We start from the raw sequence: 22177 nt of genomic DNA on the forward strand, positions 1-22177 counted from the left end.
CTTCCATCTATCCTTCAATCTATCCATCCACCTACCCATCCTATCTATCTATCTATCTATCTATCTATCTATCTATCTATCTATCTATCTATGGGATACAGCATCTCTACCGTATTTTACAAGGATGTTTAGATCGTGTTTTCACTGCAGAATCCGCCTATCATGCAAAAACCTATCATTCTCATGTTGGATGGTGAACACTTCAAAGGATACGGGCATTTGTTTTTGCTGCTCGTCTAACTAGCCTTTCCTGTAACTGGATAGGACTTCTAGAGGCCATTTTTAATGATTAATTAATTGGTTATGATTGGGTAGAACAGACACTTGCTCTGGGCTAAAAGCAATGGCTCGTAATAACTGACTTTCGTCCCTGGCTTCCTGGCTGTGCTAGTCAACAGGATGAATGAAGCTGCTGTTGCGATGGCACCTTTATCCAGTTCTTTTGGAGACGTTTTCATGGAGATCTTCTGGGGTCAGGATATCCACCCATTAAATGTCTTATTTCCCCCGTGACAGAATGAAAACAGTTGTTATCCTGTATTAGGAGACCTCAATCCCCTCCAAAGCCATCCATTCTCAGCTGGAGCCCATCCTGAACTTAGCTATTTTGTGGTGGGTGGAAAGTAGAACAATCGGAGACAAGCCTGAGACTAACCTTTAGTTTGTTGTTATCCTTTAGTCCAGACTCAATATGTCCAACTCCATTTTCATTGAGGGCCACATCAGCCTTACGGTTGCCTTCAAAGGGCCATTGGATGGAGAATCCATAGATACAGAGGACCAACTATAATATTTTTTGACATAGTAGTGTTATGAGTACCAAGTATAAGCCGACCCTAATATAAGCTGAGGCACCTAATTTTACCAAAAAAAACTGGGGGAACTTATTGACTCAAGTATAAGCCGAGTGTGGGAAATGCAGCAGCTACTGGTCAATTTCAAAATGAAAATAGATCCCAATGACATTATTTTGAGGCATCAGTAGGTTAAATGTTTTTGAATATTTGCTGTATTTCAAAGAAAAACAGTAAACTAGCTCTGTAAGTGGAAAAGTAGGGTCAAGAAAAACAATATCTTGATGATAATAATAATAATAATAATAATAATAATAATAATAATAATAATAATAAGAAAACCGCACTACAAACTAGAGCTGACAACTGGCACAACAAAACATTGCATGGAAAGTTCCTTGACAAAATTGGTGGTGAAATCCCGGTGGTGATGAGTACACTGGGTGCCATCCCAAAAGATTTCAGCCGGCATTTGGAAACAATAGACATTGACAAAATTACGATCTGCCAACTGCAAAAGGCCACCCTACTGGGATCTGCACGCATCATCCAAAAATACATCACACAGTCCTAGACACTTGGGAAGTGTTCGACTTGTGATTTTGTGATACGAAATCCAGCATATCTATCTTGTTTGCTGTGTCATAATAAAATAATAATAATAATAATAATAATAATAATAATAATAATAATACATCACACAGTCCTAGACACTTGGGAAGTGTTCAACTTGTGATTTTGTGATACGAAATCCAGCATATCTATCTTGTTTGCTGTGTCATACAATAATAATAAAAAGTTTATTCGCACTCTGCTCTATCTCCGCCTGGGGACTCAGGCCAGTTTCCAACATAGTAACAGGCAAACATTCAATGCTTATATAAACAATGCAGAGCTTGATATGGATCTATAATTATATATACTAATTTCACATATGCATTTTCCCCCTGAAACGTTTGCAAATCCTCTCTCTATATATGTGCATTTCCCTCCTGCAATATTTGCAAGCCCTATATATTTATGTTTATATCTATCTAGAAATCTCTATGTGTGTACGTGTGTGCATTTCCCCTGCAATATTTACAAGCCCTACATAAACAATGCAGAGCTTGATATGGATCTATAATTATATATACTAATTTCACATATGCATTTCTCCTTTAAATGTTTGCAAATCCTCTTTCTCTATATATGTGCATTTCCCTCCTGCAATATTTGCAAGCCCTATATATTTATGTTTATATCTATCTAGAAATCTCTATTATGTGTGTGCATTTCCCCTGCAATATTTACAAGCCCTATATATATCTATCTAGACATCTCTCTGTATAAAGATAATTATATCTAAACAATATTTTGGTGCTCCCCTCAAATGCAGTGAGAGTGGAAGAAGCGAGCCATGGAGATATATTTGCTGTCTTAGGCAACTTACGATGCCAGGAAAGAGATTATTATTTTTTCCATCCGGAGAGAAAACAGCAGTTTGATATGTAGCCCGTATAAGCTTAACACTATCCGATTATGCGCTGCACTGCCATATGGGTGCCGGCAGCGTGTACCTGCAAGATATTAAGCTTGCTAGTTGGCCCGCTTTTTGCGTTCGTAAGTGCATTATCTCAATAAAATCTCATTTAAAACCTGGCACAGACTGGCTGGCAAGGAGCCCCCACCCAGCCACCCTCACCTACAAGCAAAATTATATTGAGGCATCAGTAGGTTAAAGCTTTTTGAATATTTACCGTATTTCAAAGAAAAGCAATAAACTAGCTCTGTAAGTGGAAAAGTAGGGTCAACAAAAACAACAACTTAACAACAACAACAACAACAACAACTTCATTTGTACCCAGCCCTATCTCCCCATGAGGACTCAGACCGGCTTCCAACATAGTAACAGGCAAATATTCAATGCCTATATAAACAATGCAGAGCTAGATATAGATCTATAATTATATATACTAATTTCACATATGCATTTCCCCGTGAAACGTTTGCAAATCCTCTCTCTATATATGTGCATTTCCCTCCTGCAATATTTGCAAGCCCTATATATTTATGTTTATATCTATCTAGAAATCTCTGTGTGTGAATTTCCCCTGTAATATTTGCAAGCCCTCTATATCTATATTCATATATATCTATCTAGACACCTCTCTCTATAGATAATTATATCTGCATAGGATTTGCAATGATTTGCAAACATGTGAGGCGAAAATTCATATATAAAATAATGTATACACATAAATACAGATATACAGGTACAGTAGAGTCTCACTTAACCAACATAAAAGGGCCGGCAGAACGTTGGATAAGCAAATATGTTGGATAATAAGGAGGGATTAAAGAAAAGCCTATTAAACATCAAATTAGATTATGATTTTACAAATTAAGCACCAAAACATCATGTTATACAACACATTTGACAGAAAAGTAGTTCAATACGCAGTAATGCTATGTAGTAATTACGAATTTAGCACCAAAATATCACGATGTATTGAAAACATTGACTACAAAAATGTGTTGGATACACATAGATACAGGTACATGGACATTTCTAGATATCTATATGTATATAGGATTTGCAAAGACTTGCAAACATATGAGGGAGAAATTCATATATAAAATTAATGGAGATAGATAGATACAGATATAAAAGTACATAGGGATTGCAAAGGCTTGCATGGGGAAATGCCGATATATCTGTAGGAGAGATTAACAAATATTTCAGGAGAAATGTTTTTATACTTCTTCCTGACTTGCAGGGGCTTCTTTCCCTTTTCAAAACATTCCCTTGGTTAAAAGCGAGGGAGGCTTTGGAAAAGTAAACACTGATAAGGGAGGGTAAGATGAGAGATAAATAGATCACTTGACCCGATTATAAGCTGGGGGAGGCTTTTTCAACTCATAAAAAGGGCTGAAAAATCCGTCTTATCTTCGAGTATATACAGTAAATAGTTTTTTAATGCCCATAAAATTGCCTCAGTACCTTAAAAATAAAAGGGCCACTGAGAGCCAGCAGCCATCTTCTCTCCTGGCTGTTTCCAGTCAGCATACACACACTCCCTCTGAGGTAAAAACCCAAGTAGCATGGCAGAGAAACTGAAAAATCAGATTCTTAGCTGTTCGCAGGCTCAGCCAATCAGCTTCTTACATGTACTTTTCCAGTTAACCCATCTTTACAAACCCCAACATGGTCTAGAGTTTTGTTGTCGCATCCTGTTCTTAAATTGTAATCATCACCTCCTCGTTTTGTGTGGGTTTTTGTCTATATGGGAGTGTGTGTGTGTGTTTGTAATAGTAAGATTTTCCATTGGAAAACGCAAGCATTGCAACCGTTTCTATACAGGATCCTTTTCTGCCGCTTAGTAAGTTCCGTGGTTTGCGTTTTGCCTGTTTATGCTTTGAATCACACATGTTTTGAAGGCCGCAGAAAGGAAGCTGTGACTGACACTTTATGTGTGCATGGTTGGAGATTTTTGCTCATCGAGTCACAAAGTAACACAATAGTAGGCCGAAGTGTTGGGAATTTTTGGTGAACCTAGCATTGAACATGGCCAACTGAATACTGTCAGGGTTTGGGAGTGATTGCCTACAAAACTGAATATATTGTCGTCAAACTGAAGCTACGGCTAATTGACTGCATTGACATCCTGAGGAGTCCTATAGAATTGCTCCAAGACTACAGAGACTTTGATTTGTTTTGACTCCAAGCCAGTTTTGAGCCAATTGATTTGTACACTGATATATTTAGTTTCACAGCATATTACATACCATTTTGGAGAGACTGAATGTACACATATTGTGTCGCGAACAAATTTCAGTTGGAGTCTGGTTGATATATGTTTGATATATGTTTTATACTGAAAACCGCTCTGTGTAGCATTTAAATCTGGATGATTGCAGTCTATAATAGGCATGTCCGATCGATGAAAAAAATGTTTCAATTCTCGTTTCTAAAGTAGGGGGCGCTGGCACTTCGATATAGAAAGTATTTCCGATTTTTTTCACCCAAAAATTTCGGATATTTCCGAAAATTCGTAATGATTCTAAATGCTTCTAAAATGGCGGATGCGCATGCGCAATCGCCAAAAAAAAGGAACCGGGGGGGGACTTTTACAGGGCTCTCCCGCCCTCATTTCTTGAGCTATTCTCATCAACCCTAGCCCCCACCTTTGCGTCCATTGTGGAAGCTTCTGATTGGCCGGGGAGCGGCAGCCACGTTAGGCTGCGCTAAGCTCCCATTCTAGGTAGGTTGCAGAAACAAAATATTTTTAAAAAATATTTTTAAAAATATATTTTAAAAAATATTTTTAAAAATATATTTTAAAAAATTGGGGGAGAAAAAATTAATGAAACATTAAGAGAAAATTAGAGAATGGGCCAACAATGGTTCCAATTACATTGCTGGAGGCGCTGTGAGACAATGTCTCGGAATGCGTATCAAAAAGCGAGAACAATCCGAAATAATTCCGATATACGATTCAAAAAGATTTTTTGGACATGTCTAGTCTATAAATCTTTATACTCTGTAAGTTACGACTGTGTGCCACTACAGCTGACTGAATTTGGTCATCAGTTGTATTATTTGTATTATTGTTAACATTATTATGTATATGATGTTCTAATATACATATTGTGTTCTATACTTTGAACCTTTATCGTGGTGCATATTTCTCAGATATTGTTTAGAATAGACAGCTGTGTTTAGTTATTATTATATATCAGCTGTGAATACTGTCAGGGTTTGGGAGTGATTGCCTTGGGAATCTGGGAGTTGTAGTTCACCCTTATCCAGAGAGCCCTGAACCCAGCCAAGGACAGAGTTGGAAAAGCGTAAGACTAGAAGTCGAGAAGGCATGTATCCAAAGCAGTCTTTTCCTATCTTGCTTTGTTACCTGTCGGTCTACAACTCCCTTAATGTCTGTCAAGAGATTGTGCAGGTTGGGATGATGGGAGTTGTAGTGCAACATCAGGTATGGACTCAGTGTTGAAGAAGGTTTGGGTCCTCAAGTGGAGAGATGTAACGAGAGCTATGACTTTGGATGAGACTTGGAGTATCTGAATGGCCAGAGAAAGAAAAGAGATAGGATTTGAGCTCCTAACACAGACATTAGACATGTCCAAAAAATCGTTTTGAATCGTATATCGGAATTATTTCGGATTGTTCTTGCTTTTTGATATGCATTCCGAGACATTGTCTCACAGCGCAACCAGCAATGTAATTCGAACCATTGTTGGCCCATTCTCTAATTGTCTCTTAATGATTCGTTAATTCAACCCCCCCCCCCCAAATTTCTTTTAATATATATTTTTAAAATATTTTAAAAAAATATTTTGTTTCTGCAACCTACCTAGAATGGGAGCTTAGCGCAGGCTAACATGGCTGCCGCTCCCTGGCCAATCAGAAGCTTCCACGATGGACGCAAAGGTGGGGGCTAGGGTTGATGAGGATAGCTCAAGAAATGAGGGAGGGAGAGCCCTGTAAAAGTCCCCCCCCCCCTCCGGTTCCTTTTTTTTTTTTTGGTGATTGCGCATGCGCGTCTGCCATTTTAGAAACATTTAGAATCATTACGAATTTTCGGAAATATCCGAAATTTTTGGGTGAAAAAATTGGGAATACTTTCTATATCGAAGCGCCAGCACCCCCTACTTTAGAAACGAGAATTGAAACATTTTTTTCATCGATCGGACATGCCTAACAGACATGGGCCAACTTGGGTCCTCCAGGTGTTTTGGACTCCAACTCCCACAATTCCAAAGGGAGAGGTTCGTTTTGACTCTGCGAGACTCTAATACTGACTTGTTTTGCGATTCCAGGTGAAAGACCTGACCAGGTTTTTGGACCCTGCTGGCCTTGGTGTGATCAGCTTTGAAGACTTCTATCGAGGCATCTCTGCCATCAGAAGTGGAGGTTGGTTTATTTATTTTTATTTTTTATAAGTTTGGATACAAGAGAACCTCTGTGGGTCATCAACTTGGTTGGAAGTCCTTCTTCTACCTCTTCAGTCCTTTGCAGTGAGACTCATCCTGACCCCATTGATGACGCCTGAGATGTTCTCAACCTTTTCTTCTTCTAGATATATATAAAAACTAGCTGTGCCCGGCCACGCGTTGCTGTGGCTAGGACTTACTTTTTCTTTTCTTTTTGTTGCATGAACGTAGAGGCGTGGATGAGAGGTTGTGCTGTCAATTTTTGAGGTTGTGGGGCATTTAGTTGTTTTGTCCAGTGCCGTGATTCCATTACCCTTTTATATATATAGATAATAATATGAATAGTATATGTATGTATGTACTTTTTCTTTTCTTTTTGTTGTATGAACGTAGAGGCGTGGATGAGAGGCTGTGCTGTCAATTTTCGAGGTTGTGGGGCATTTAGTTTAGTTGTTTTGTCCGGTGCCGTGATTCCATTACCCTTTTATAGATATAGATAAATGAGTTATATAGCTGTGTGGAAGGGCCTTGAGTCTACACTGCCATATAATCCAGTTAAAATCTGATAATCTGTATTTTATAGGCAGTGTGGAAGAGGCCTAAGTGAGGCCTAACTCTGTCTGTCCCTTGAGCTGAGTGGGTTGCTAGGAGACCAAGTGGGTGGAGCTTAGCCTTCTAACTGGCAGCAATGGGATAAAAACAATGATTCCTCTCCCTCTAATGAGGACTTTATTTTTCTTTTCTTTTTGTTGTATGAACGTAGAGGCATGGATGAGGGGTTGTGCTGCCAAGTTTAGTGTTTCTGGGATGTGTAGTTTTGTTGTTTTGTCCTAGGCTGAAATTTCATTACCCTTTTATATATATAGATCTATATATATAAATGAGTGATGGCATCACGGCGACCAACAAAACAACAAAACTACAGGCCCCCCAACCTCAAAATTTGACAACACAATCCATCATCCATGCCTCTAGGTTGATACAACAAAAAGAAAAGAAAAAAGTCCTAATTAGAGGGAAAGGAATAATTGTTTTTATCCAATTGCTGCCAGTTAGAGGACTAATCTCTGCCCACTTGGTTTCCTAGCAACCAACTCAGCCCAGGGGACAGGCAGACTTAGGCCTCTCTTAGGCCTCTTCCACAGATTATCTAATTTGCACTGGATTATATGGCAGTGTAGACTCAAGGCCCTTCCACACAGCTATATAACCCATTTAGAATCTTACATTATCTGCTTTGAACTGGATTATCTTGACTCCACACTGCCATATAATCCACTTCAGTGTGCATACTAAACATAAAGACAACCATACAACAGACATGCAATACCACCACTACCTCAACAATTTCTCACCAACACCACCACACAACGCCACAGCAACGCGTGGCCGGGCACAGCTAGTTTATATATATAGATAAATATATATATTGCTGGTTTTGCAAACTAGGTTGCAGTAACTTCTACTTCGGGGCCTTGCAAATGTCGGCGCCAAAATTGCGAGAAGCAGGGTTCTTCTGCTGCTCTCATGCTCGTCTGGAACGAGATGATTGACGTGTGCCTATCACTCATTGAAGGGCCTAAATACCCTAAAGTCGGGAGCCATTCACCCGGTGGAGCTCCACCTCGGCGACGGCAGGGGTCCTGGCCGCCCGCCAAGCCCCATGCGCGGCAACACAAATGGCACCGGGCAGACATGCTCGGCGTGGGTCGGGTGATCCGCTCAAGTCATTATCGCCTTTCTTTTGCTGTAGCTCTGCTCCCCATCCCCGGACACATATGGCGCATTGTGTACATTCCAGGTTGCCATGGAGAGTTTGCCGGCTCGTCCCTCTGGTACAATAGGCGGCAACGCTAAGCGCCTGGATTCTCTACCCACAAATCCTCCTTCCTCGTTAGTGGCAGAAACCCATAGAGCAATGATGGGCAAGCTTTTGCTATATATGTAACTAGCTGTGCTCGGCCATGTGTTGCTGTGGCGAAGTATGGTGGAATTGGTGGTAGTTACAATTATTGCTGTCCCTCTAATTAGGACTTCATTTTTCTTTTCTTTTTGTTGTATCAACCTAGTGGCGTGGATGATGGGTTGTGTTGTCAAATTTTGAGGTTGGGGGGCCTGTAGTTTTGTTGTTTTGTGGGTCGCCGTGATGCCATCACTCTTTTATATATATACTAGCTGTGCCCGGCCACGCGTTGCTGTGGCGAAGTATGGTGGTATGGGAAATAAAGTATTGAGGAATTGGTCGTAGTTAAGGTAAAGGGTCCCCTGGGCTGAGTGGGTTGCTAGGAGACCAAGTGAGTGGAGCTTAGCCTTCTAACTGGCAGCAATTAGATAAAAACAATTATTCCTTTCCCTCTAATTAGGACTTTATTTTTTCTTTTCTTTTTGTTGTATCAACCTAGTGGCGTGGATGATGGGTTGTGTTGTCAAATTTTGAGGTTGGGAGGCCTGTAGTTTTGTTGTTTTGTGAGTCGCCGTGATGCCATCACTCTTTTATATATATAGATAGATGTGCATAATTCCCATGGGGTAAACAACAAAACCACTGCACCAAATCCCACCAAATTTGGCCACAAAAGACATTAGTCATCCAATCAATCTGCATGCAAAAATGGCTAGGCGTGTCAGTGCTGACACGCGTGTCATAGGTTGGCCATCACTGCCATAGAGCAATGATGGGCAAGCTTTTGCTATATATGTAACTAGCTGTGCCCGGCCACACGTTGCTGTGGCGAAGTATGGTGGTATGGGAAATAAAGTATTGAGGAATTGGTGGTAGTTACAATTATTGCCCTCCCTCTAATTAGGACTTCATTTTTCTTTTCTTTTTGTTGTATCAACCTAGAGGCGTGGATGATGGGTTGTGTTGTCAAATTTTGAGGTTGGGGGGCCTGTAGTTTTGTTGTTTTGTGGGTCGCCGTGATGCCATCACTCTTTTATATATATATAGATAGATGTGCATAATTCCCATGGAGTAAACAACAAAACCACTGGACCAAATCCCACCAAATTTGGCCACAAAAGACATTAGTCATCCAATCAATCTGCATGCAAAAATGGCTAGGCGTGTCAGTGCTGACACGCGTGTCATAGGTTGACCATCACTGCCATAGACCAATGATGGGCATCCTTTTGCATTTGGTGTGTCAAAATTCACCGAAAAACCTGGCATGACTTGGGTGGTGTGCCACTTCGAGAAAAAAACAACAACATAATTTCGCAATATGTATCGTTTAAATAACAAAAATATACAATTGTAATATATAACTGTATTCAATAAATCAAAAACTATTTACTACCCTTATTTCCATGTACAACGATCTATGGGACCTCTTGCAGTTTCCACGCTGATTTCTCTCTATTCTAGTTTCAACGTAGTCATGAATAATGAATAACATAATAATATAATAGTAATAATATAATATTATACTACAATAATAATAGAATGATTATATATATAGACTAGCTGTGTCCGGCCACGCGTTGCTGTGGTGAAGTCAGGTGGTATGGGAAATAAAGTTGAGGAATTGGTGGTAGTTAAATAAAGGGTAAAGATTTTAACTTACATTAAGTCCATTATAAATGGGTGATACAGCTGTGTGGAAGAGCCTTGAGTCTACACTGCCATATAATCCAGTTCAAATCTGATAATCTGTGGAAGAGGCCTAAGTGAGGCCTAACTCTGCCTGTCCCCTGGGCTGAGTGGGTTGCTAGGAGACCAAGTGGGTGGAGCTTAGCCTTCTAACTGGCAGCAATGGGATAAAAACAATGATTCCTCTCCCTCTAATTAGGACTTTATTTTTCTTTTCTTTTTGTTGTATGAACGTAGAGGCGTGGATGAGGGGTTGTGCTGCCAAGTTTAGTGTTTCTGGGATGTGTAGTTTTGTTGTTTTGTCCTAGGCCGAAATTTTATTACCCTTTTATATATATAGAAGACTAGATTTGCCCGGCCACGCGTTGCTGTGGCTTATGGGAATCCTTTGTTAGCCAGGTGGAATACCAGTGAATAGCCTTGTAGTCAAAAAGCCTGGCCATTTTCTGGAGTAGCTGGAGCTTTTTGTTGTATGAACATAGAGGCATGAATGATGGGTTGTGCTGCCAGGTTTAGTGTTTCTGGGATGTGTAGTTTTGTTGTTTTGTCCTAGGCCGAAATTAAGGAGAGATTAAGGAAAAGCCTATTAAACATCAAATTAGGTTATGATTTTACAAATGAAGCACCAAAACATCATGTTATACAACAAATTTGACAGAAAAAGTAGTTCAAAATGCAATCATGCTATGTAGTAATTACTGTATTTACGAATTTAGCACCAAAATATCACAATGTATTGAAAACATCGACGACAAAAATGCGTTGGATAATCCAGAACGTTGGATAAGCGAATGTGGGATAAGTGAGACTCTACTGTATTTTGGTGCTACATTGGTAAATACAGTAACTGCTACATAACGTCACCGTGTATCAAATTGCTTTTTCCGTCCATTTGTTGTGGTGATGTTTTGGTGATGTTTTGGTATAGGCAACATAATAAGTCTATATAAAAATATAGAATGAATCATATAATTTACATGGTTTTGTGTTATGAACCTGATCTTCATTATTCGCTAAATAAAATGTTTCACACACCCCTTCCAACCCCGAATTTATGAAAGATCTAAAAGAAAGATCTTTAAGAAAGATCTAAAAACATGGCTTTTCCGATGTGCCTTTAGGGGAGTAAATGTAATATATTACTCTGGCTATTCCCCTTGGATTTTATCCTTTATCCTTTAGACTGCTTTACCATTTTATTTCCCTGTTTCCCCTTGTCCCTATGTCTCTCTCTCCCGAGTTTTAATTAAGTGTTCATGTGGCCTGCCCTGGTTTTCATTGTTTTCTCCGATTTGGGTTGTAATATATATACGATGATTTTGTACTGTTATATTGTGTTATGATTTGCTGTTTATTTTGTTATATTGTATGGTGTCTGGGCATGGCCCCATGTAAGCCGCCCCGAGTCCCCATTGGGGAGATGGTGGCGGGATATAAATAAAGTTTTATTATTATTATTATTATTATTATTATTATTATTATTATTATTATTTCTGGCTACAGCCCTGTAGATCAGTCCATAATATGTGGATTTTTTTTGGTGGGTAAAATCGCTTGTTTTCCTGTCCAGGTCCATAGGCCCCCCGAGACAAAACCCTCTCAACTATGCAACGTGGTTCCCAGGGGCCAGAGAAGGGAACGCTCTCCCAGCTGAGTCTGCACTCCTGAAAGCGAGCATTGTTCTAGGCAGTTCCTATATGAAGCGGGGAGGGAGAGCACTCGTGCATTGTTTCCCAGCACTCTTGCTTTTTTGAAAACATTGTCACATTGTCTCCCTTGTCCTAAACTTTAGACTTAGTCTCGCCCAAAGTCTGAAATAACTTGAAGGCACACAACAACAACAATCCTACTTAACTTGACTATCTCATTGGGCTGAAGCAGGCCCACACTTCCCATTGAAATCCTGATAGGTTTATGTTGGTTACAATTGTTTTCATTTTTAAATGTTGTATTGTTCATTCATTTACTTATTATGTGCTATGGTAATAATAAAATACCTTGTGTATACATATAATATTGATAATCTATATATATAAAAGAGTGATGGCATCACGGCGACGCACAAAACAACAAAACTACAGGCCCCCCCAACCTCGAAATTTGACAACACAACCCATCATGCACGCCTCTAGGTTGATACAACAAAAAGAAAAGAAAAATAAAGTCCTAATTAGAGAGAGAAAAATAATTGCTTTTATCCAATTGCTGCCAGTTAGAAGGCTAAACTCCTCCAACTTGGTCTCCTAGCAACCCAATGAAAAATAATAAAAAACACTAAAATTAATACAATAAAATACTATAATAACAGAAAATAACTAAAAATAATACAAGAAAATAATAAAATATAATAAATAAAAATATAACTTACAATAAAATTAATAAAAAATTGCAAATAACATCAAATAAAAATTACACAACAATTTTTAACCAATACCACCACCACTTTGCCACAGCAACGCGTGGCCGGGCACAGCTAGTAATATTATAATGTAATACAATATAATATTTATTTATTACAGTATTTCTACTCCGTCCTTCTCACCCAGTACAGGACCCAGGGTGGCTAATAATAATAATACAATGTAATAATATTGTATAATATAATAATATTAATTATATTTTAAACTAGCTGTGCCCGGCCACGCGTTGCTGTGGCAAAGTATGGTGGTATGGGAAATAAAGTATTGAGGAATTGGTGGTAGTTAAGGTAAAGGGTCCCCTGGGCTGAGTGGGTTGCTAGGAGACCAAGTGAGCGGAGCTTAGCCTTCTAACTGGCAGCAATTGGAGAAAAACAATTATTCCTCTCCCTCTAATTAGGAATTTATTTTTCTTTTCTTTTTGTTGTATCAACCTAGAGGCATGGATGAGGGGTTGTGATGTCAATTTTCGAGGTTGTGGGGTGTTTACTTTTGTTGTTTTGTCCGCTGCCGTGATGCCATCACTCTTTTATATATATAGATGTAATATTACTACAGTAGAGTCTCACTTATCCAAGGCTCACTTATCCAAGGTTCTGGATTATCCAAGGCATTTTTGTAGTCAATGTTTTCAATATATCATGATATTTTGGTGCTAAATTCGCAAATACAGTAATTACAACATAACATTACTGCATATTGAACTACCTTTTCTGTCAAATTTGTTGTGTAACATGATGTTTTGGTGCTTAATTTGTAAAATCATAACCTAATGTGATGTTTAATAGGCTTTTTCTTAATCCCTCCTTATTATCCAAGATATTCGCTTATCCAAGCTTCTGCCGGCCCGTTTAGCTTGGATAAGTGAGACTCTACTGTAATAATAATATGAAATAGTGGTATAGTACAATATAGTAATATATAATGCTAATATTGTGATATTCTAATAATATAATATTTTTTTGCACTACAAATAAGACATGTGCAGTGTGCATAGAATTTTTTTTTTCAAATGATAATTCGGCCCTTCAGCAATCTGAGGGACAATGAACCGGCCCTCTACTTTAAAAGTTTGAGGACTCCTGGTCTAAAGTCTCGGAGAGCTTCCTACCAATCCACGTTGCCAAATACAAGCAAGCTGTTTATTATTTATTTTATTTATTTACAGTATTTATATTCCGCCCTTCTTTCTCACCCCGAAGGGGACTCAGGGCGGATTACAATGAACACCTATATGGCAAACATTCAATGCCAACAGACAAACAACATACAGTATAGACAGACACTGAGGCATTTTAACATTTTTTTCCAGCTTCACGATTCCGGCCACAGGGGGGAGCTGTTGCTTCACTGTCCACTGGTGGCTGTACTTCCTCATTCCTTTCTTTGTGTTTTGCTGGCAGTTTTTATGATGTTAAATTAGTTAAATTAGCCTCCCGCATAAAGCGTACCTAAATTTCCCTACTTGACAGATGCAACTGTCTTTCAGGGCTGCATAGGTCAATAGCAAGCCGGGCTATTTAATGGTCGGGGGCTTAACCTGACCCGGGCTTTGAACTCATGACCTCTCGGTCAGTAGTGATTTATTGCAGCTGGTTACTAGCCAGCTGCGCCACAGCCCGGCCCGGTTTATGGTGATTGTGTTGATGTGAGTCCTGTGCGTTGTTGGGTGAGTAAGTTTAAAGAAGTTGAGGTGGGAACATCTGACTTGTGTGACAAACAAAGAGTTGTTGTATGTCTTTCGGGCTGTGTTTCCATGTTCCAGAAGCATTCTCTCCTGACGTTTCGCCCACATCTATGGCAGGCATTCTCAGAGGTTGCGAGGTATGGAGAAACTAAGTAAGGAAAGGAAAGAATATATATCTGTGTAGAGTCCAGGGTGTGGCAAGAGTCCTTTGTCACTGGGAAGCCAGCATTAATGTTTCAGTTAATCACCCTAATTAGCATCGGAAAGGTTTTGTCTCTTGGACGTCCTGTGAGAGCAACCACCAAGTTTCACAAGCAAAAGGTCGACAGATTGATTCAGGACGATTGTCGTATCCCTCAGAGAGAAATTTCAAGCATCATTGGCCTTTCACAAGATCGTGTGGGTCACATTATTGCTTTGCTTGGCTATCGGATGTTCAGAGAACTGTGAGACGCTGGTCGCGGAAACCGAGTGTCGACTTCTTCCGTGACGGCTTCAGAAAACTTGTTCATCATTTGCAGAACTGTATCCAATTGTCTAGTGATGATGTGGAAAAGTGAATAGTGGCAGTTCAAGAGCACAATCTAAGGATTATTTCTGCGTTTGATTTATGAAAATATTCCCATCCAAACCCAAGTAACGAAGGTGGAGGCATTGCTTTTCATTCAACCCTCGTAACATTCAGATTTAGACTTATGACTTGGTTGAAATTCATCTTTCCCGATGCATGGGTCATGAGCTAGCTCAGGGGTCCCCAAACTTTTTAAACAGGGGGCCAGTTCACGATCCTTCGGACCGTTGGAGGGCCGAACTATAGTTGGCCACCGAGCAATAAATAATAATAATAATAATAACAATAATAATAAAAAAGAGGGTTGGAAGAGACCCTTTGGGCCATTGAGTTCAATCCCCCTCTGCCTTTGTGCACCGAAAGCACAAACAAAGCACCCCTGACAGATGGCCACCCAGAATCAATGTTAATAATAATAATAATAATAATAATAATAATAATAATAATAATAATAAAGAGGGTTAGAAGAGACCCCTTGAGCCATTGAGTCCAACCCCCTTCTGCCTTTGCGCACCAAAAGCACAAGCAAAGCACCCCTGACAGATGGCCACCCAGCCTCAATGTTAATAATAATAATAATAATAATAATAATAATAATAATAATAATAATAATGGTTGTAAGAGAAGACGAGACCCTTGGGTCATTTAAATAAATGTTAAATAATAATAATAATAATAATAATAACAATAATAATAAAAAAGAGGGTTGGAAGAGACCCTTTGGGCCATTGAGTTCAATCCCCCTCTGCCTTTGTGCACCGAAAGCACAAACAAAGCACCCCTGACAGATGGCCACCCAGAATCAATGTTAATAATAATAATAATAATAATAATAATAATAATAATAATAATAATAAATAGGGTTGGAAGAGACCCCTTGAGCCATTTAGTCCAACCCCCTTCTGCCTTTGTGCACCAAAAGCACTAGCAAAGTATCCCTGACAGATGGCCACCCAGACTCAATGTTAATGATAATAATAATAATAATAATAAATAATAATAAAGAGGGTTGGAAGAGACCCCTTAGGTCATTTAGTCCAACCCCCTTCTGCCTCTGTGCACCAAAAGCACTAGCAAAGTATCCCTGACAGATGGCCACCCAGCCTCAATGTTAATGATAATAATAATAATAATAATAATAATAATAATAATAATAATAATAACAATAATAATAATAATGGCTGTAAGAGAAGAAGAGACCCCTTGGGTCATTTATCCCAACCCCCTTCTGCCCTTGTGCTGTGGGGGCCGGATAAATGGCTTTGATGGGCCGCATCCGGCCCCCGGGCCTTAGTTTGGGGACCCCTGAGCTAGCTGAAGGATACCTGAAGGATCTCTCATTCGGAAAGATGCGGTTCCTCTCCTTCTAGGTACGATATTCAACCCCAGCCATGGTTTAACTCATTACATTTGCCTCTCCTTTCTTGCAGCGGATCCTGACAACCCGCTCTGCGCCATGGGCTACAATGCCCACGAAGAGGCACCTTCGGCCTGTCCGGACGAGTTTGACGACTTCGTGGCATTTGAGGTAAGTGGGGCCATGCCCCTCTGCTCACAGCCGGCCCAGAGAGAGAGGCCGAGACCACACTCACATTGAGGCTTGTTTTGAAGGACCCAGGGATACATATGCCTAAGGTGCTTAAAACACTAGGCATGTCCGATCGATGAAAAAAATGTTTCAATTCCCGTTTCTAAAGTCGGGGGCGCTGGCGCTTCGATATAGAAAGTATTTCCGATTTTTTTCACCCAAAAATTTCGGATATTTCCGAAAATTCGTAATGATTCTAAATGTTTCTAAAATGGCGGACGCGCATGCACGATCGCCAAAAAAAAAAAAAAAGGAACCGGGGGGGGGGGACTTTACAGGGCTCTCCCGCCCTCATTTCTTGAGCTATCCTCATCAACCCTAGCCCCCACCTTTGCGTCCATCGTGGAAGCTTCTGATTGGCCGGGGAGCGGCAGCCATGTTAGGCTGCGCTAAGCTCCCATTCTAGGTAGGTGGCAGAAACAAAACATTTTTAAAAAATATTAAAAAAAATATATTTTAAAAATTTGGGGGGGGGGGAAATTAACGAAACATTAAGAGACAATTAGAGAATGGGCCAACAGGTTCGGATTACATTGCTGGTTGCGCTGTGAGACAATGTCTCGGAATGCGTATCAAAAAGCGAGAACAATCCGAAATAATTCCGATATACGATTCAAAACGATTTTTTGGACATGTCTATAAAACACCCTTTAACATCTTATTGTATGCCAATGACATGGTTTCCTTGTCATATTTGCAAGTTGGACTACGTAGGCTGCTGAGAAGATTTAATTCTTACTAGCTTGGGTACCCGGTGATGCCCGGGTCATTTGAGAAGGGTATTATTTGTCTTTTAATGTTATGTATTCTGTTTGGAGTACCATATTGTTAATATTGTTAATACCATATTGTTTTTGTTGACTCTAAAGAGCTAGTTCACTGTTTTTCTTTGAAATACGGTATTCAAAAAACTTTAACCTACTGATCTATATATATAAAAGAGTGATGGAATCCTGGCGACCGACAAAACAACAAAACTAAACACCCCACAACCTCGAAAATTGACAGCACAACCCCTCATCCACGCCTCTAGGTTGATACAACAAAAAGAAAAGAAAAATAAAGTCTTAATTAGAGGGAGAGCAATAATTGTTTTTATTCAATTGCTGCCAGTTAGAAGGCTAAGCTCTGCCTACTTGGTCTCCTAGCAACCCACTCAGCCCAGGGGACAGGCAAAGTTAGGCCTCACTTAGGCCTCTTCCACAATGCCTATAAAATACAGACACCAGCAGACAACGCCACAGCAACGCGTGGCCGGGCACAGCTAGTGCCTCAATATAATTTCATTGGTATCTATTTTTATTTTGAAATTTACCAATAGCTGCTGCATTTTCCACCCTCGGCTTATACTCGAGTCAATAAGTTTCCCTAGTTTTTTGTGGTAAAATTAGCTGCCTTGGTTTATATTAGTGTCGGCTTATACTCGAGTATGTACGGTACTTAAAGGTGTTGACTTCAAGAATCTCGCCTTCTCAAACTACATTTCCCAGAATTCTGCGTGCCGCCTTGTGCTGCCTCCTCTTCCATGTTTGTTCTCTAAAGGGATTTCGAGATAAAAAGGGATTGCTGGGAGTTGGGTCAACCCTGTGAGGTAGGCAAAGTTGAGAGGCAGTAACTCCAGTGTTTACCTAGTAGGTTTCCTGTTGTTGTTGTTGTTGTTGTTTCAAAGGCTGGATGGGCATCTGTTGGGGGTGCTTTGACTGCTTTTCCTGCTTGCCAGAATAAAGGGCGCTGTATTCTCCCCCTTGCGCAATTACTTAACAAAAAATAACGGAGAATTTGTTATATTGTTATGATTATGAAACAGAACCCTAACAGTATTTTAGAAACACTTTAGAAACTATTCTAATTTCATCCAATTTTTGCTTCACATCATTGTATAGTCCTGTGCTGAAGGAAACCACATGACTTTGTTGCTATATGCTGGTGTGGACTGCTCTGGCGCATGTTCGCATTGGGCCTCAGCAGCAATATTGGTTGGGAGAATCGGGAATTCTTTTTATTACATACTGTGTATGTGCATATTAGCAACATGGTCCTTTAATTTGGGAAAAATTGAGAATTGCGCTATCAATGCTGCCACCTGCTGACCAAGGATTGCAATGCACACGAGCCATGAATGTGTGTATATATAATACGAGGGTTATCCAGAAAGTAGATTACGTTTCGGAATTAAAAATGAACAAAGTATAGGAGAAAATATTTACCATATGTAGTTGAAAGCCGCACCCAAATACCACTTCTCAACGTAGTCGCCATTCAAATCTAGGCACTTACCATAGCGATGAATGAGCTTGGTAATCCTTCCCCACAAAACTCGGCCGCTTGCATCCTCAAAAAGTATAGGAGAAAACATTTACCATATGTAGTTGAAAGCCACACCCAAATACCACTTCTCAACATAGTCGCCATTCAAATCTAGGCACTTATCATAGCGATGAATGAGCTTGGCAACTCCTTCCCCACCAAACTCTGCCGCTTGCGTTCTCAACCAGCATTTTGGCGACGATGTGCAGCTGCGGGAAGGGGAGACCGGCTGGTTGAGGACGCAAGCAGCAGAGATTTATTTGAGTCTGAATATTTTAGTCCTATCTCAAAGAGAAGGAGTTTTCTTAAGAAATGATAGTGAATATGCTCATGAGGTGGTGGTCTTCTGTTTTCTTGCTGCTCCCTGCAACAGAACATCAAGAATCACGGCCACAATATCTCAGAGAGTCTTTCCCACTTCCCATTTATTCTTTCATCCGTTTCTGGATCCCAGTAGAACTGTCTTCGCCCTCTTCGGTTTTCCTGCCTCGCAGTAGTGACTCAGACAACCTTCTCAGGTTGACATTTCGTCTTGAAATTGGCCAACAACCAAGAACGCCATGTGATTCTGAGCTGTGTCTCGGTGTCCCCGTGAGTTATAGTTGCTATCGACATGGAGGCGTTCTCTTTTATTACGAGGGATTATTATTGCATGGGTTGCATTTGTGTCCTTCTGAAGGACATCATAAGAACTCTACGGATCAGACTGAAGGACTATCGAGATCTGCATTTTTGGGGGACGGTGACTAAGCAGTTGAATTCTCCTATGTTCTGGTCTCCATCCATCTGTTATAATCCTTGTTGCCCTTCTTTGAACCTTTACTAACTTCCCTATAGTAAAGGTAAAGGTTTTCCCCTGACGTTAAGTCCAGTCGTGTCCGATTCTGGGGATTGGTGCTTATCTCCATTTCTAAGCCAAAGAGCCAGCGTTGTCCATAGACACCTCCAAGGTCATGTGGCCATGGGCATAACTGCATGGAGTGCCGTTAACTTCCCGCCGGAGCGGTACCTATTCATCTACTCACATTTGCATGTTTTCAAACTGCTAGGTTTGCAGAAGCTGGAGCTAACAGCAGGTGCTCACTCCGCTCCCCAGATTCAAACCTGTGACCTTTCAGTCTGCAAGTTCAGCAGCTCGGCGCTTTAAGACGCTGCACCACCAGGGACTCCTTGGTCAGTTCCGTATAATACGAGGGTTATCCACAAAGTAGATTACGTTTTGGAATTAAAAATGAACAAAGTCCAGGAGAAAACATTTACCATATGCAGTTGAAAGCCACACCCAAGTACCACTTCTCAACATAGTCGCCATTCAAATCTAGGCACTTATCATAGCGATGAATGAGCTTGGCAACTCCTCCCCCACCAAACTCTGCCGCTTGCCTCCTCAACCAGCCGGCAACACAGTGTTTTGCCACACCCAAGTACCACTTCCCAACATAGTCGCCATTCAAATCCAGGCACTTATCATAGCGATGAATGAGCTTGGCAACTCCTTCCCCACCAAACTCTGCCGCTTGCCTCCTCAACCAGCCGGCAACACAGCGTTTTGCCACACCCAAATACCACTTCTCAACATAGTCGCCATTCAAATCTAGGCACTTACCATAGCGATGAATGAGCTTTGCAACTCCTCCCCCACCAAACTCTGCCGCTTGCGTCCTCAACCAGCCGGCAACACAGTGTTTTGCCACACCCAAGTACCACTTCTCAACATAGTCGCCATTCAAATCTAGGCACTTATCATAGTGATGAATGAGCTTAGCAACTCCTTTCCCACCAAACTCTGCCGCTTGCGTCCTCAACCAGCCGGCAACACAGTGTTTTGCCACACCCAAGTACCACTTCTCAACATAGTCGCCATTCAAATCTAGGCACTTATCATAGCGATGAATGAGCTTGGCAACTCCTTCCCCACCAAACTCTGCCGCTTGCCTCCTCAACCAGCCGGCAACACAGTGTTTTGCCACACCCAAGTACCACTTCCCAACATAGTCGCCATTCAAATCCAGGCACTTATCATAGCGATGAATGAGCTTGGCAACTCCTTCCCCACCAAACTCTGCCGCTTGCCTCCTCAACCAGCCGGCAACACAGCGTTTTGCCACACCCAAATACCACTTCTCAACATAGTCGCCATTCAAATCTAGGCACTTACCATAGCGATGAATGAGCTTTGCAACTCCTCCCCCACCAAACTCTGCCACTTGCGTCCTCAACTAGTTGGTCACCTCTTTCCGCAGCTGCGCATCATTGCCAAAACGCTGTTTGAGGATGCAAGCGGCAGAGTTTTGTGAGGGAGGAGTTGCCAAGCTCATTCATCGCTATGATAAGTGCCTAGATTTGAATGGCGACTATGTTGAGAAGTGGTATTTGGGAGTGGCTTTCAACGGCATATGGTATACGTTTTCTCCTATACTTTGTTCATTTTTAGTGTAATCTACTTTGTGGATAACCCTCGTACATTAAATAATATACTGCATGGAAGCCTTATAATGGATTCGTTCAACCACCCATTTGCTAGTAAAACTGAATGACTATGTCACGAAAGGATGCATCTCTAAAAAGCTTGGAAAAAAGTTTGGAAAGTTCTGATTTAGAGAATCCACAGTATCTGACATTTCTGCATCTGCAGCTCAGGTCATCCGAGAAAGCTTGGACTTTGCTTTCCAGGCCCACTTAATCCTTGTGATCTGTGCCAAATACTTAGCTGTCTTGTTTTAAGAAAACAAATGTCTGACTTTGTAAAACATTGACTCCCCCTCTCACACACATACACGGACACTTCAGCCCCAAAAGTTAGTACATTAAGTACCTGCCACTTGGTTAGTAAATCAATCACCAACTCGATAAGAGCAGCCAGATGGCCAGCTCGACACCTCTGCAAGCTCACAAACAAAACATGACAATCTATCCCTTAGAAGCAGGTCCCCAGATATTGTTTCACTACAACTTCCACAACCTCTGAGTACTTTTTCTCTTCTTCCAGCTCTTTGTTGACATGCTTTGAAAGTACTTTTACAATATCCATATATTGTCATCTATATATAAAAAACTAGCTGTGCCCGGCCACGCATTGCTGTGGCAAAGTATGGTGGTATGGGAAATAAAGTATTGAGGAATTGATGGTAGTTAAGGTAAAGGTGTGGAGTCCAGATAATATAAAATTACATGGGTTATATAGCTGTGTGGAAGGGCCTTGAGTCTACACTGCCATATAATCCAGTTAAAATCTGATAACCTGTATTTTATAGGCAGTGTGGAAGAGGCCTAAGTGAGGCCTAACTCTGCCT

At 40.7% G+C, this 22177-nt stretch overlaps 1 protein-coding gene across 4 annotated transcripts in view; it reads left to right on the plus strand.

The window, feature by feature from the left end:
* The window catches only part of rab11fip3 (RAB11 family interacting protein 3), a 102571-nt gene that overhangs the window by 19200 nt on the left and 61194 nt on the right, over positions 1–22177 (plus strand). For all 4 annotated transcript variants that reach the window (XM_062964192.1, XM_062964194.1, XM_062964193.1 and 1 more), the window contains exons 2-3: positions 6609–6702; positions 16420–16517. In XM_062964192.1, coding sequence (XP_062820262.1) covers positions 6609–6702; positions 16420–16517 — 192 coding nt within the window. The remainder of the gene's footprint in view (positions 1–6608; positions 6703–16419; positions 16518–22177) is intronic.

This window comes from Anolis carolinensis, unplaced genomic scaffold, assembly GCF_035594765.1.
Source record: "Anolis carolinensis isolate JA03-04 unplaced genomic scaffold, rAnoCar3.1.pri scaffold_13, whole genome shotgun sequence".
NCBI lineage: Eukaryota > Metazoa > Chordata > Lepidosauria > Squamata > Dactyloidae > Anolis > Anolis carolinensis.